The sequence below is a fragment of the Odontesthes bonariensis genome, chromosome 6, assembly GCF_027942865.1.
Source record: "Odontesthes bonariensis isolate fOdoBon6 chromosome 6, fOdoBon6.hap1, whole genome shotgun sequence".
Classification (NCBI taxonomy): domain Eukaryota; kingdom Metazoa; phylum Chordata; class Actinopteri; order Atheriniformes; family Atherinopsidae; genus Odontesthes; species Odontesthes bonariensis.
This window is the reverse complement of record NC_134511.1, coordinates 39,280,460-39,295,709: the sequence shown is the minus strand read 5'-3', so window position 1 is coordinate 39,295,709 and position 15,250 is coordinate 39,280,460. Positions and strand designations below refer to the sequence as shown.

The following is a 15,250-nucleotide window of genomic DNA, read 5'->3' as shown; positions in this document are numbered from 1 at the left end:
CGGAGTTATTCAGCAGCTGCTTCCTCCACCTAATTGGGTTTTTAGGTTTTAAATCTCCTGAGATCACGGTTGCCGCCAGTCCCTGCTCTCAAAGTTTCAGTTTCTGAATGATAATAATCATTCATGTTCCTCCATGTCTCCTAATCTTTCAGTGCATTTCTGCATAGAGGCAGCAATAGATAGTTTAGTGTAATAGACAGATAAAATAGTGTACAAAAGTTTAAGAATAACTGTAAATAGCCATAACAGAAATATTATCTTCTTCTCAGCCTTGCTCTCTTGCACACAGAGGGTGTACATAGGCAGGTCATATCACAGTCAAGGAAGTACGTTAAAAAAGAACAAAAGAACCGACAATAAGTAAGTCTCAGAATTTAAACCAGTGCGACAGTACATTTTTGGTCATGGGTTTTGAAGATTTTTGTGTTATTTTTGTCAATTTCTTAATTAGCTTACTTACTGCTTCATAAAAAAAGTTTGTTCTATTGTACATGAAAGTTGATGTTGCTTCCTCTGTTTGATGCGTTACACCTGTGCCCAGTCTTTACTTGTTTTCTGTTATCATCATTTGTATTACTACTCTTCTGCTTTTTTGTGTTAGTTATCTGCTTCCTTCTATTCTTTGTCAGTCTGTTCTCAGTTCCACTCTTTCTAGCCAGATACTTATTTATTTCTTATTTTCTGGATAACTTTTTGGACTAGGTTATACTATTTTTTCCCTCTATTTTCTCTCCAGCATCACACAGTTGACGTTTCTCTTTGTTGTCTGCCCTGGGGTCCTCACGTTAACTCAAACCTGACAACAAGGTTGTGAGCATGCAGATTCATGCATGCAGGCACACATTTAATGGGTGTATATTTATGGTGTAACCCCATTAGGAGTGAATGACAGAACAGCTGGGGTATGTTAAGATGGTCAGTTGGTTACCAACTTGTTCAGTTCAATAAAAAAAAAAATCTAATAGGTAATTGCTTTGTCTTTGCAATATTCTAGCATTTTATCTATCTCCCTTCACTCCCCAGAAAGCTTTCATTTACATTTGCAAAGCAAATTATCAGATGAGGTTTCCACATTAGTGGTACAGCATCATATTGGGTTAAATAATGATTAAATATGATTGGGTTAAGAAGAGACTTCTGGGGGAAGACAATGAGGTAAAGCCAAGGAAAATAGTAGAGTAACGGAATTCTGAAGAATTGTTGACCTAGTGGAAAACTGACAGATTTTTAAGTATAGATTTCACAGTCTCCAACAGTATCCAGCAGTTAGAGTTCACATTATTGTGCTGACACATGGATGTTGCTTTGTGCGAGAACAGGGATGGACACATGCAAGCATGTTCTGTAACCATGCAAATGACGGTAGAAAAGTGACTAGAACAAAAATGAATAAAAAAGGAATGCATTTTTTATTTAAACTTCCTCTGATCTGGATGAAAAAGGGTTTTGTTGTCTCTGGGGAATGAACTTGACATAGCATTGTTTTGCTTAGCTTTACTTAATCTTTGCTTAATCTTACTATATAAAGTTGCCCTCTGTGAGATGGTACTGTTTGTGCATTTTAATAAGCAACCAATTCATTTTTCTTCATTGTTTAAAATAGTTTTTGTTGCAATAGTCCAAAAAACTCTAAACACATACCACAATCTTATGATTGAAAAAATGGGGATTTTTTTTCCTGCTCCCAAATAGGGGACAGGTTCTAAACTGCTTTTTTGTGTTCACACACACATGCAGTTATATCTAGCTATAAGTATACCCTACATACTATTTGTACATGTAGATAAACACAAAGAACACACAACCTGACATCTGAAGGAAATGTTTGTCCATTGAATTCAGGTTGTGCCCTGAAGATGCCCATTCATCTCTTTCTCATTAACCCTATTAGCAGTCTCACTGGCAGATCACCATGATAAGGGTTGCCAGGATGTTGCTGTTATTATTGCTCTAACTCTATTTTGAGACTCAATAACTATCTCACCCACACACTAGATGTAATGAGAGGAGTTTCTAGTGTGTGTGAAAAAGAGCAGTCAACCAACTCGTTTTTTTCAGTTTCACAACACTGAATCTGACCAGATCTGAGAGTGCATTTGTGCTCTATTGTGTAGTCAAATTTATTATGCATTCACAACAAAATCGCATTATTAGAATTAATCAATTCCTCAATCTAATCATAAATGCAGACCCACTGAAAGTAGGTACAGATACATACACACACACCGGCAGACAAGTCAGATCTGAGACCGACTTTATTTTGAAAAAGGTCCAAAAAAACAAATCCATCATCATTTCAATGGTGCCATCTGCACATACGGTAAACACACACACACATACAAAACACACACGGACTCCAGCATCAGCACATCAGTATCAGTCAAATCAGTCAAGCAAAACGTTACCCTGTGCTAGGCAACCATGCCATCCTGGGGCAGATGGCAGTGTCTGATCATGTTTATTTTACTTTAATCCAATGCATTTAAGTCCCATTGCCTACCCATGCTCTCTAAATGACATTAATAGATTTACGCCTATTTTGGGTGCGTGTGTGTGTGCACACCTATATCTATTTCCCACTTCAAAACAACTTAGATGGTTATATATCACATACAAAGAATCAATGCTGGGCTCAAGAATGAGTCAAAGTTCATGTGCTTCTCCCTAACTGCTTTCTACCTTCAATCAGAGCTGAGTAGGCCTCCTCTGACACCAACTTCGGCCTGTGGTGTTCCTTACTTTGCTTTCTCTGGCTCTCATTTCAAGATGTGTTTTTTTCCAGCCCTTTGTCTAGAATTTCCATCTTGACTTAGATACTATAAATGACTGGTCCATCACGTCTGCAGACGGTGAAATGGCAGGGCTACCACTGAGCTTTATCAAGTACTTTTGCAAACATCTGTCACTTTTAGATTAAGCTATGCTGTGATTACAGTGATATAATGTGAAGCCCAAAGTCATGCTCTGTCTCCTCAGACCAAAACTTATAAACTACCTTATTGCTTTGAATTGATTAAATAGTGAGACGTAAATCCCTGGTAGTTCCAATTTTTTGTTTTCATCCTTGGGATCTCAGGTTCACATGACTTCCAGACAAGCTTCAGAGTGCAGTCATTATAGAAAATGTAGACATTTTCCCCAGATTAAGGACACATATACACAGGACAGGTGTCATAACATGTATGGATGTGGCTTTCTGTGTTACGCAGTAGTGATGTAAGCTGTAGAGGTGGGCATGCTACCTTTGCTTAACTGTAATCCAGTGTGTAGCAATGAAACAGATCTATCCTGCTGCACCAGTATCCACTTTGCTGGTTCACCTTTGTTAACGAACTGGATCTGTTTTCCAAGTCTTTGTGTCACACCAGTAACTCCACATTCCAGTTATGAGAATCATCAAAAAGAAATCAGATTTACACTCCCTCTACGTAATCTGCTTCATTTGTCTTTGTGCTTTTGAGGATCTCTGCATATTTTGCTGGATACCATTTGACCATGTTGAACCCATATAAAATACAGTCCATTTGAAAAAAATGTAATGTAACCTGGATTTTTTACAAAATGATTCCAACATGCTTTATGTGAGCAAATGTAGTTTATATTGTGAGCATTCTTCTCATAAATTTGACTAATCTAGGTATTTAAACAGTGACCATTTTAGAAGGTGGTAATGAATACATTTATCAGTGCATAAGTCTAAATTTGATTTTATTCATTTTTTTGCCTTGCCTAGAAAATCAGTCCTACCCTCCTAGCAGGTGTTGGTTTTCAAGATATTCATCTGGTAGGTTGTTACAAGCACCTTGGAGAACTTGCCACAGCTTTTCTGTGGATTTAGTGTGTCTCAGGTGCTTGTGTTCCTTTAGTTATCCCATACTGACTTGATAATGTTGTGATAAGGGCTATGTGAGCGACCATACCATCTGGTGCATGTTTCCCCATTTTCGTTCACAGTGAGGACATTCGTTAACACAGGATGATTTGAGGTTATGATGTTTTATTTGGGGTTTTGTTGTCATGACTGTGAATTAATTTGGTACTGATCAGACTGGTGATATTGTGAAAAGGAGGAGAACCTGAAGCACGTGAAGTGCTTAAACTTTTGAACAGTACTACATGTGGCTATATTGTACCACAACAATGGACGAATGCTATTTTTGGATGATTTAAAGATGCTGTTTGGAACATAGTTTGTCTCTGGCTTCATCTGCCTTAACACCATATGTTTCCATCTGCATAGCTGTCAGTAAACAGTGGCAGTGTTTATCACCCCTATCACCAAGGTTTCTTATACATTTCCATCCCATTTCAACATGCCTCCAATGTTACTTATATTTATTCAATGAATCCTTGGGAACTGGTTCCCGATTGCTTCGTCAGAGAGCTGATCTGTCTGTGGCTGCAAGCTGGAGGGGCTTTCGGCTCTTCATCCCCCCTCCCGGGTCTCTGTCCCAACAGGCTTAGTGACAAAGGCAAGTGCAGCTGCCACAAGGCTGGATGGTTAAGAAATAAATTGCCCTACCTCCACCACAATAATGAAGTCACATACACAATCTGATTAAATAGATATGCATGTTGTGGTAATCACACACACACACACACACATTCAGAGACAAGCATTTACCACACCTGCAAATCCAAGTGGTTTTAACCGGCTTGAATGGATCAACTTGTTTTGAGGGATGGAATCTAATGTCCCGGGTTTGGTCGAAACCCATAGGCAGTTTGGGCTGTGCACTGAACAAACTTGTCTTTTTTATTTACTTTTAACAAAAGCAATGTGAGACATACATATCTTAAGAGCTATACAGCTGGTTAGTCTATGGAGTTTAGTCTCATTCATACCATGCTTAGTTTTCTACGTCATCACTTCTAAGCAACACTTTTGGGCCTGTCATTGAATGTGTTGTGTTGTGTTGAATGTGCTATGTGTATTTTTTCCCCTCACTTTCATTAAAAATAGATTGCAAACTGTCTACCAAATGATAAGAGTGGGAGAATGTTTCTCTAAATCCAATATTGCTTGGCCCTCATGCATGCAGTCAGAACCATATCTGAGAACATTTTGTGTTGAGGTTTGATCTGTACAACCTCGTGTCCTCAGCTGTGTTAACACCTAAGAGCCAACTATTGACGAGTGCTGTGGCATTGCACAGCATGAGTGGCCCTGAGGCTGTGACGGCCACACAGCACTGTTGACACGGTTAACAGGGAGATAAATGACTGCTGTTGTTTGTCTCTGTACTTTTCTAATATATTTAAGGTCAAATACTCTTTTTCCAGTCTTAGCCCTTGTCGGGCTCTTCTGCACCTCTCCAGAACTTCTATGCTGTTTTAGTTCTTCGCTTCACTTGTGTATCACTTGTGACCAACCTTTTCCTCCCTTTGTGCTGTTCCAGTTAGTTATGTAATCTCAGCGTTGGTGTCATTTGGGACCTCATATCGACAGTTTAGTTCTTTACTGTCCCTCTTCAGTCCCCCTGATTGGCTGACCCGTTCTAGGCAGCTGGGAAGTTTGACACAACATTACGCACTCAAAATGATCGATTCCATAAAAAAAGCGTGTGTGGTCATGTCATTGTGGTGAATGTTTGTGCTTTACATTTGACCCCGCCAAATCACATGCATGACGGCCATTGGCACCTACCAAATTTAAGTTACATAACTTGCCATGTGCATGGGTTTAAAACAGTCTTGTCAGCTGATGTTATGTGACCAGTGTTGACTGCAAACTAGAAAAGACTAGAACACCGAGATTTAATACATGCTTAGCCATAGACTTACAAACAGTGCACAATTCCTCTGACCTGATTCTTCTTATCCAGTCACGGTAAGATGGGATTATGATACCTGGTTGCCTGATGGGAACTTAAAAAAAACAAGTCCAATTCTAAACCAGCATAGCTGTGCTGATAGGATTTATTTTCAGTAAGGGCAATTTCTGCACATCTTCATTCCTTGATAGCCATATCTCTGTTACAGCCAGGGTTTTGTCTTGCAATGTTTTGTGAGGTCATTTCTCAAACACGAGGAGCAGATTGCAGTTGTTTTCAGGGAATGGTCTTTTTAGGTCTTTGTTTTCATTGGTAGAAAAAAGTAAGACCCACGGCACATACACTGAAGCATTTATTGTGCCAAGAAGTGTCAGAATGCGAGGGAATCACATATATCCAGACCATGTTTTGAATGGTAATGTTGTAATAACTAAAACAAAATAAACACATGAAAGTACAAAATGTACTTTCATGCGTTTATTTCATATGAATTTTGTTACAAATTTGTGTAAATGGCAGGTAGAGACGGTTAAAAGAGCTAATCTAAGAAATGAACGCATATTATGAAATGAAAAAGTATGACCTTCTTCTGTGACATGCCCATATTTACTAGCTGATATGAGAAATGTGGCTCCTGTGATCTGCACAAAGTATCTGTTAGATACGGTTCTTTTAGTTGGAAGCTCAAGAACTGACCGGAGTAATTCAAGTGAAAATGAAGTCTTTAATGGATGGCCACAAGTGCAGTATTTCAGCGCTGGTCTCGGTATGACAGAACTCTCGCAGGAATCCGTCAGACAGAGCCATGATTTCCGGGTATCATTTGTATTTATAGTCTCATAGGTTGGACTCACATTCGACCGAGTATGATTGGACATGAGCAGGTTCAACATGCTTCATCATATTCTCTGGATCAGCCCAAAACAATGGCCCTCATTTAGGCTGCGGCTACACGAAAACGTTTTTCACTGTAAACGATACTTTTTCTTATCGTTTCGCTGTCGCAGCCACACGGAGCCGGCGTTCCCACTACCCCAAAACGATAGTTTTTGAAAACGGGTTCCAGAGTGGGAAAGTTTGAAAACGGCCTCGTTTCGTTTCCATTGTTACAGCTAAAACGTTTTTGCGTCAGTCACACGTTGACGCTGTGAGCCAATTTTAACACTTCTCTATTGTCTCACAGCGTGGCGTGACACAGTGGCGTGTGTACTGCATCGTTTCATCGTTTTCATCCGTTTTCGTCTGGACCTGAGTCTTTACAGCAGCGCGTTTCCGTGTGGTCGCAAGAATTTTCGTACCCGTTTTCAAAAAAAACCTTGTTTCGTTTTCGTGTAGCCGTAGCCTTATCAAGCCGTCGTAGAAAGCATCGTAGATATGAGCGGAGAACTCGTCGTACGCAGAGGCTCAAGTGAGATTTACAGAACATGCGTACCACACCAATCCCATCGTAAGACCGAGCGGCTGTTGATAAATCCGGCGGCTGAAATCCATCGTAATGATCCTAACCACGCCTTCCATAAAAGGCCGCACCTCTAGAATTTGCGACATGGATAGACGAAAGGCGCCAAAGAAACGCTGTCAACGCTGTTGACAGCTGGGACGGCTGTCAACAGCGTTGGCGATGTAAATCGCAGACCGGACGAGTTATGTATTTTCCCCTACTGTGATGGTCAATAAAATGTGATAAACTCCAGATTAAATGAAATCTAAAATTGAACGATGTTTTACTTTTTCTCCAATAAGATCAGGAAGTAGTGGTCCGATATGAAATTTGCCACCAAAGAAGGTCGCAGCTCTCCGACGCAGCATGTCACAAACAGGGGGGGGGGGGGGGGGCTCCGATCCAGGTTTGGATTTGAGTGCCTTGGAGGGGAGGGTGGCTGGCCTGATCGGAGCTACGTCTTTTTTCCTTGAATAACAGAATGCTTACCAAAAGTCAGAATCGCTGAATAAGTTCCTCTCTCCTCCTGAGCGCTCTTGGCTGTGCAGCCTGGTGGTAGGGATCTCTGGGTATGGGGTCCTCTGGATGTACATCTGGAAATGGCACTCCGCATGCAATAATAATATTGCATACCTTATCGGGCGTAGCCTATATAAGGGTTCCCCCCGCAGCCGAGAGACAGATCCACCTGCCCTTTAGGAGCCCTGTACACCTCTCCACAGTGGCAAGCGTACTATGCGCAGTGTTAAAGCGCCTCTCCTGTACGGCTCATAAGCCACTCATCATTTTCCCGAAAGAAATCCTGCCGGTCCCGGAACACTCTCTCGCGCCTGATGCGCGCGTTCAGGTCCTCTAACAAAGCCAGATCTGCCATCGTTTCGCCATTACCGCGCCGCTAGAATCACCTCTTAAATAGGCGGTTGAATAATGAGCCATCACTCTTCCAATTACGGAGTTGTACTTGTTTAATTTTTTAATTTACGTTTATGTTTATATTTATGTTGAAGTCAAATAAAACATGGGCCTTCTTTGAAGTGATAAGTCTGTAATTTTAACCTAGGGATTTGTTGCGACTCATGAGGCACGCACTAACGCTGCTGTTTATGTATGCTATTGCAGTCACCGCAAGTCAAAATGGAAAAGTGCGTACACTGCTTCAGACCTGTCGTGGCGATTTCATCTTTCCTGCGCTCACGATGGATTTGATAAATGCCAACCTTTGCGCAGAAAAGAACGTACACACGACCTACGCATGTTTTTCGTCTTACGCAAGTTTGATAAATGAGGGCCACTGTGTGTGTGTGAATCTGCCCTTGCTTTCCAAGGCTTTCCTAATTGTTTTGTCTTTCTACTCCTGGATCACTTTAGGTCATAATGGAAAAGTACTGAGACTTATTTCATTCATAATGTCTAAGAACAAAGCCAATTTTAACAGTATCCAACCACAATGTGGAGTTTCTGGAATGGCCTATGTTCAGTCCATAAATCTTTTAGGCAACTCAAACCTGCCCTCTAGTGAACTCTGTTTGGGCTGGACTAACACTGCCCTCGAAAAAAAAAAAAAAAACACAGTCCCATCTACTGTTGCATTGGTGACTTGCAAAATTGAAACCAAAAGACAAAATCGCTCTTAATGAAAGCTTTACTCATACATTTTTAAGTAATACATGATGTCTGACTCCTTTATTTGTTGCAGCTAAATCCAGTAAATTAGTACATAACATATGTACAAAAATTTTAAACACACGCATTCTTTTGTGATTTGGTAATCTCCTTCTAACCTTCGTAAAGATTAAAAACAGGAAAACATTAAAAGGATTCCCCCCAAAAAGGATTTTGTTCAATATACCAAATATATCAAAATCTATACCAAAAACACATTTATACAGTTAGCCTCAGTGATCACAAAGATCTATCTATGTCTGTACATAGCGGATAATCTCACTCAGGTCATATCCTGTCACTGCAAAGGCATAGCCGTCAGCATCACAGAACTTGGCTCCACAAATTTGTGTATCCGTCACGCACTCGTTATACAAATGGCCGACCTAAGGAGGAAGTGAGAAACACATGATCAGATACCGACTGAGTAGGAGGAAAAACATCTTAAATAAAACATCAGGTAGACCCTATGTTCATTTGGGTTTTCACTTATAACAAAAACAAGCCCTGTGTTCTGCAAAATGAACAATTACCTCCACACTGTTGGTTTCTGGTGTCATAGTCAGATGCCACACCCTGACAAAAGAGTCCTCAGCAGCAGACAGGAGCTAAAGGAAGCAAGAAGAACTTTCAGAAAGTGGTATAAGAAGGAAGAATGATTAAGAAAATCATCATAATTCCAACTGTTTTTAACTAAAATAATTTAAATGGTGCTTGAAAGATTGTTGACCTGTGAAGAATTTTCTGAATGTTTGCATAAATATGTCAGTTTGGGGATTTTCCTCACAAGTCAACAAAGACGATTTAAAATGAAGACAAAAGCTTTACAACGGATGATTACTTTGTGGGAAAAATGATCAAAGATTATATAAGTTTGTTAAAACTGTGTGAAACTTTGCTTCCAGTATGCAGTGAAACCTTTTTGTGCATCAATAACTGCAACATTTTTTTTTCTTTTTCAAACCTTCTTTGGTCGAAGGAATTGTGCGTCTAAGCGGGCCCAAAAACCATAACATTGTCACCACCACGCTGCAGGAAGGAGATAAGGTTGGTGTGCTCATGAAAGCAGAGAGCTCTATTTTAGACTCGTGTGTCTGTAAAACATTTTTTCTACATCTGTTACATAAACTGCAGTTGGGCACCAATGTTCTTTCAGAGCAGTGGCTTTCTTGTTACATCCTTGCCATTGCCACAACCATTGTTGTTCAGTGTTCTTGTGATGGTAAACTCATAAACATAAGAAACCAAAGTGAGAGAGACTTCATTTGCTTATGAGTGACCTTGAGTTCCTATATAATCTCATAGACCATGACACACTTTGTTCTGGAGAGATCTTTGCTAATTGGCCACTCCTGATCAGGGTCACGGTGGTCATGAATTTCCTCCATCTGTACAAAATGTCTGCCTGTAGATTAGTAAAGCCCAACAACTAAGAAATTGTTTTGTTACCTTTTCCCCACAAACAAATCTCAACTGAGAGAAGAAAAACATTATTTCCCAATCCCTTTCCTATACATTTGGTTTATAAGACTCACCAGTCCAGAAAAAGGAGCAATGTCCAGTGAGTATATCCAGCGAGCGTGAGCATTGACCTCGGCATGTAGAATTCCTGTTACTGCCTCATAGAGACGGATCAGGCCCGTGCCATAACCTGCCACCACTGTACCTTTCCACAACTTGACAGATGAGCAACTCACGCTGACAGCAGCGAGAATCAATGCCATCCGAGAATAAAGAGAAAGGATAATCAACATTTATTTACATAAGCACAGAAAACTTTGAATTTCTCCCATTGGGGGATGACTAAAGTATTTTTCTATTCTACTTTCTTCTAAAACAGTCAAAAGACACCAGAGACGTTTCACAAAACTTAAATATTGTCAAATTCTCACTCAAAACCAGGGATCTTGTTGAGAAGCTGAAATTCCTCCCCAGACCTCCACATACACAAGTTGCCCCCGTCATCTGCTGTGATCAGATTAGCCGTGTACTCCTAAAGCGACAGAGACGACATGGGGAAGGGATTATGTAATTTGTAGAACTGCTGTAGTTCCTGTGGGTATTATATAAAGTAATAATTTATTTAGATGGTCTGTTATTCATGGAAAACCTCAAATCATCCTGTGTTAACGAATGTTCAAACTGACAGCACACACACACACACACACACACACACACACACACACACACCTGACAGCGAGAACACTCCGAGGCCACATCAGTGATGGACTCCTTGTGCTCCTCCAGGACTTCAGACAAGGTAATATTACTACCTTTGCTGGGGACATCAAATACTAAGATGGCACCAGATGAAACACCTGGGGAAAGAGACAACCACACTTTAGAGTTTTTTTTCTGTATGAATTATAAAATATATTCAACTCAGTACTTACCGACACATATATAATTCTCAGCCACAGCCGATATTCCTCGAGCAAACACTGCCTGTGCTGGGACAGAAATGAGCTCTGTCAGTGCACAATACTGGACGTAATACTCTGGTTAAATTATTCCTTCAAACAAGCAACTGTTTGAGTGTTAAAAAAGGTCACATCTAAGAACAATAACAGTGGGTGTATTGGAAATGTATTAGAAACAAAAAAATAATCACATCACCCGATATAATAACCCTCTTAATATACGACCATTTTAATGCTAATGACAGAAACAGGCCTTGCTCTGAGTGAATGCATCAGTGTGCAGTCATTTCAAAGTATTTCCAAAAGTTTACCTGTAGGTGTTTCAGGTGTATCCAGTGCATGCCAGTACACCATGATAGAGCCATCGGATTCATACATCTAAAAACACAAGATTTATATGAAAGTCAGTGGCTGCAAAGACACACGTGCTTTTTGTTACGCAATAACACAAATTCAGTGTAACACAACCCCTATAAGTGTACAAGTAGCAAAAGGAAGCAATACTTCCTCCAATCAAATGCCAGTGACGTCGGAGAGGAGCAGAGACTAACCTGGATGCCCTTCTGAGATGTCACCACCAGCAGATCACGAGAGGGCAGAACACAGAAAGCAGCCTGTTGCAAGAAAATTGAACAGCATCTTTATTCTATGGCCACATACATAATGCAATAATGAAATTGCCTAGCAGGGCAAGTGTATGCACATCTGTGGGTCATTGTCTTGATCTAGCTCATTTCAAATGAACACATTTTCAAATGTTTGAGTTGGGTACAAACAATTCTACCAGAGAAAACGTCTCACTGCGAGACAATGCACTAGAAGCCGTGCACATACATTTAAGAGGAATGAATTGAATGGGTGCCTCGCCAGCACTCCAGTAAAACATGGGTAAATGCTGAGGGTAGGTGAGGATTAGCTCACATTAAAAGCTCACAGTAGAAGTTGCACTGTGGCCTGACCTGCATGATGAGCGACGTGCTGGTTGCGACATTGGGCTCCTTGGACTGCAGCTGACGGTGGGAGTAGTTGAGGCCGTCCCAGGACTCGCTGACCATGTTCACCACGTTAGCATGGGCCACCGTGAAGTAGGTGAGGCGCCTCGCTGCAATGCGCAGCACGTCGAGGTTGTTGTACAACGCTGATGCGCTGTTTTTGATCTGGATGCTCTTCTCTTTGCGATACATGGCGCCACCTTGTTTTAAGTGCACTGATTGTTTGACAGCGTGAGATATGATGTCGGTCTAAAAGAAGACAAGCACAATACAGTCACCACACGTTTAGTCCGCACATATAGTTTTTTAGTTAAGCACACCAATTAGCAAACCGTTACCTCGCATGACATGGAAACGCAAAGTACACAACATTAGCAGCAAGCTAGGCATGTTGGCAAGACGGCAACCGCACATACAAAGGATAAAAGCGGAAACCGTACATTTTGATAGCCACGCTGAACATACCTTTCTCTGGGACTACACGAATTTGGTCTCACCCTCCATCGGCGCACTCGTCATCAATTATTACGCAGGTAAACAAAGCACTTTTCAGGTTAGCAAAAGGATTACCGATGCGTGCTCCGCAGCCATAGAGACGACGCACTTCGACGTATTACGTAGAGAGCGTACCGGTTGCTTAGCAACCAGAGACAACGACGCATAGGATACAAAGATCCGCAAGGTGAAGCCTAAAACTACTCGATTTGAATCTCTGTTAGCGTAATTGTGATTTTTAACGGTAGCATAGTTTATCAACTAAGTGCCTCTCTTATTAAGAGATGATTAGCTATTATTGGAACTGTTGTGACATTATGCGCATCGTCTACCCTCTCAATTGTTGTTTTGTGTTGGAGGTCCCAAGATGGAAATCTCTAGCAAACAGATTAAATACTACATTACATTTGGCTATTGGGACAATTGCACTTTTTCCATTTATTTTATTTTGGTTTCATTTCTTCATTTCCTTCTGCTCATGCAAACAGGGAAGAGTTTGCTTTGCATTTCACGATGATAACCCCAAATTGTGAAAACAATTGCATTTATTACATATTTTTGCATGATTAGATTTCCTATGCATAAGCTGCATGCTAAATATTAATTTTGAAATGTATGTTATGTCCTCACGTGCTGTGCTCATTAATGCCATAAATTAATGCTCCCCTTTTCACATGTGATTGGAAGCGTAATCTACAATGCCTGTCATCTTAAAAACTCGGTTTTGCTATTTTCCTCGGTATATTCATGTGTCATTGTGTTTTTTTGTTTTTTTTTTAAACTCATGTTTGGTCTCTATTATCCGATCATTTGTATTTCATATTTCACACAAGCCTTTGAGCCAAGATGCCTCGCTCTGCACCCAAGTCCAAAGCTGACAAGCATAGACCCAAACCTTCTGTCAAAGAGACCACACCTCAACGCGTTAATCAGGCCATGTGGACCAATATGTTGATCCAAGAGGATGCCGATGAAGTAGTGGGGGAGATTATGGATGAACTAATAAGCAAAGTAATGGACGGCTGTTATAAGGTGCACATGGAAAGACAGGTAAAACTGAAATTCAGTTCAATATGATGCTCGGTGACACTGACATTCACGAATTGACCAGTGAAACAATCTATCATCTTCATCTGTTACACCCATACATGACATACGTAATGATATTGTTACACGTACTGACGCTGTTTGTCTTTGTCATTTAGCTTGCACCTTTCACCGCTTCCTGGGCCAAGAGTTACATCACAGAGGTTCTAGAGCACCAATTTTTGAGCCTAGATGCAGAAGGACCGGAGGAAGCATTTAGAGCAGAGGATTCTGAGCCTATGCCAGCGCTTCCAGATTCCTGGGCTCAAGGATGTGTGCCTGTCGTACATGCTCATACTCATCGACCTCATCACACTAAACAGCAAGTATGTATCTCTTTTTGCAACTTCATCTTATGTATACATATGTATATAAATAATTATATATTGTTTTCCAACAGGAGGTTGATACTGACCACGCTCCAGTGCATATAAAACAAAGTGTCCAAAAGCAAAGTAATGTAAAAGACTCTCTTCAAAATCAAGCTGAAAAAGAAACGAGTCCAAGAAAGTCTGTGAGTGACACATACTACAACGTGCTCAGTTCTTGTCCCCCACCAAAAACTAACCGTCAGAGGAAGCAGCATGTGACTATACCTCCAAAGATTGTTCCAAGCAAATTACTACCATCCCTGTCTTGCTCAACTGCGAAACAGAATGTGGAGGTAGAGGGTAAAACAATGGAACAGAAAACTGCATCGAGACATCAGCATAAAGGCTGCAAGCCCATACCAAAGCTGGATCCTCTCTCCTTGCCTCGACATTGGATTGTTTCTCAGTACGAGATTATGGATGACGACACAAAACCCAACCCCCAAAAACTGAACCGAAATCAAACCAGCAGCAAAAAACACTAAAGCCACTAACCAGTTGCAAGGAGGAGACAGAATACTCCCAGAGGACCACACAAAGGAATCCACCTGTGCCACCATATCCAGTTGACCGGGTTACTACAAGTCCATCACCTCAGGTCAACCCACTGTCTCATTCCTCAAACTGTGACGCCTGATTTTAGGATTTAGTGACTGTATTTGTTTTAAGGGCTCAACGAGCTACATGTTGATTAAATAAAAGCAGTCGCTCTAATACATGAGTATGTTCCATTGTGTCTGCTGCAGACAATGTTGTAAAAAAAATAAAAATGAAATATGGTTTGTAAAAGTTCCGCCTCTTCATGTAACTGTAAGTCCCTCTATACGCTTTGACTTGCATATGTCAATGCGTATGAAATCATTGTTCTTGTGTTTTACCTAAAACTTGCTGCTCTCTGTAATCCATATTAGGACAATGAGGATTTAAAGCTTTGCTTCTATTTCAGTATATTAAAAAGAAAGCTATTTTCTGTGTACTTTTTTTTTGTAAAATCATTGCAAAGGAAAAG

At 40.6% G+C, this 15,250-nt stretch overlaps 2 protein-coding genes across 2 annotated transcripts; one reads left to right on the top strand and one right to left on the bottom strand.

The window, feature by feature from the left end:
- The first annotated feature begins 5,773 nt into the window (after positions 1 to 5,773).
- c20h2orf81 (chromosome 20 C2orf81 homolog) lies at positions 5,774 to 15,060 on the top strand. Its single transcript, XM_075469136.1, has 5 exons — positions 5,774 to 5,830; positions 9,857 to 9,924; positions 13,618 to 13,834; positions 13,990 to 14,196; positions 14,271 to 15,060. The coding sequence occupies exons 3-5, from the start codon at positions 13,631 to 13,633 to the stop codon at positions 14,724 to 14,726; spliced, it is 867 nt and encodes a 288-aa protein (XP_075325251.1). The 5' UTR covers positions 5,774 to 5,830; positions 9,857 to 9,924; positions 13,618 to 13,630; the 3' UTR covers positions 14,727 to 15,060.
- wdr54 (WD repeat domain 54) lies at positions 8,869 to 12,900 on the bottom strand. Its single transcript, XM_075469135.1, has 10 exons — positions 12,755 to 12,900; positions 12,257 to 12,538; positions 11,849 to 11,911; positions 11,609 to 11,675; positions 11,271 to 11,327; positions 11,068 to 11,195; positions 10,770 to 10,870; positions 10,413 to 10,575; positions 9,411 to 9,485; positions 8,869 to 9,263 (listed from the first exon to the last, which is right to left on the bottom strand). Exons 2-10 carry the CDS (start codon positions 12,479 to 12,481, stop codon positions 9,132 to 9,134), a joined length of 1,011 nt encoding a protein of 336 aa, XP_075325250.1. The 5' UTR covers positions 12,482 to 12,538; positions 12,755 to 12,900; the 3' UTR covers positions 8,869 to 9,131.
- Positions 15,061 to 15,250: the final 190 nt, after the last annotated feature.

Excerpts from the sequence above, each read along its gene's own strand:
- c20h2orf81 (XM_075469136.1), top strand. The coding sequence starts at position 13,631 with ATGCCTCGCTCTGCACCCAAGTCCAAAGCTGACAAGCATAGACCCAAA. Across the intron at positions 13,835-13,989 it reads AGGTGCACATGGAAAGACAG|CTTGCACCTTTCACCGCTTC; the intron begins GTAAAACTGAAA and ends TTTGTCATTTAG. Across the intron at positions 14,197-14,270 it reads CTCATCACACTAAACAGCAA|GAGGTTGATACTGACCACGC; the intron begins GTATGTATCTCT and ends GTTTTCCAACAG.
- wdr54 (XM_075469135.1), bottom strand. The coding sequence starts at position 12,481 with ATGTATCGCAAAGAGAAGAGCATCCAGATCAAAAACAGCGCATCAGCG. Across the intron at positions 11,196-11,270 it reads TGAGAATTATATATGTGTCG|GTGTTTCATCTGGTGCCATC; the intron begins GTAAGTACTGAG and ends CTCTTTCCCCAG. Across the intron at positions 10,576-10,769 it reads AACAAGATCCCTGGTTTTGA|CGTGAGTTGCTCATCTGTCA; the intron begins GTGAGAATTTGA and ends CGCTGCTGTCAG.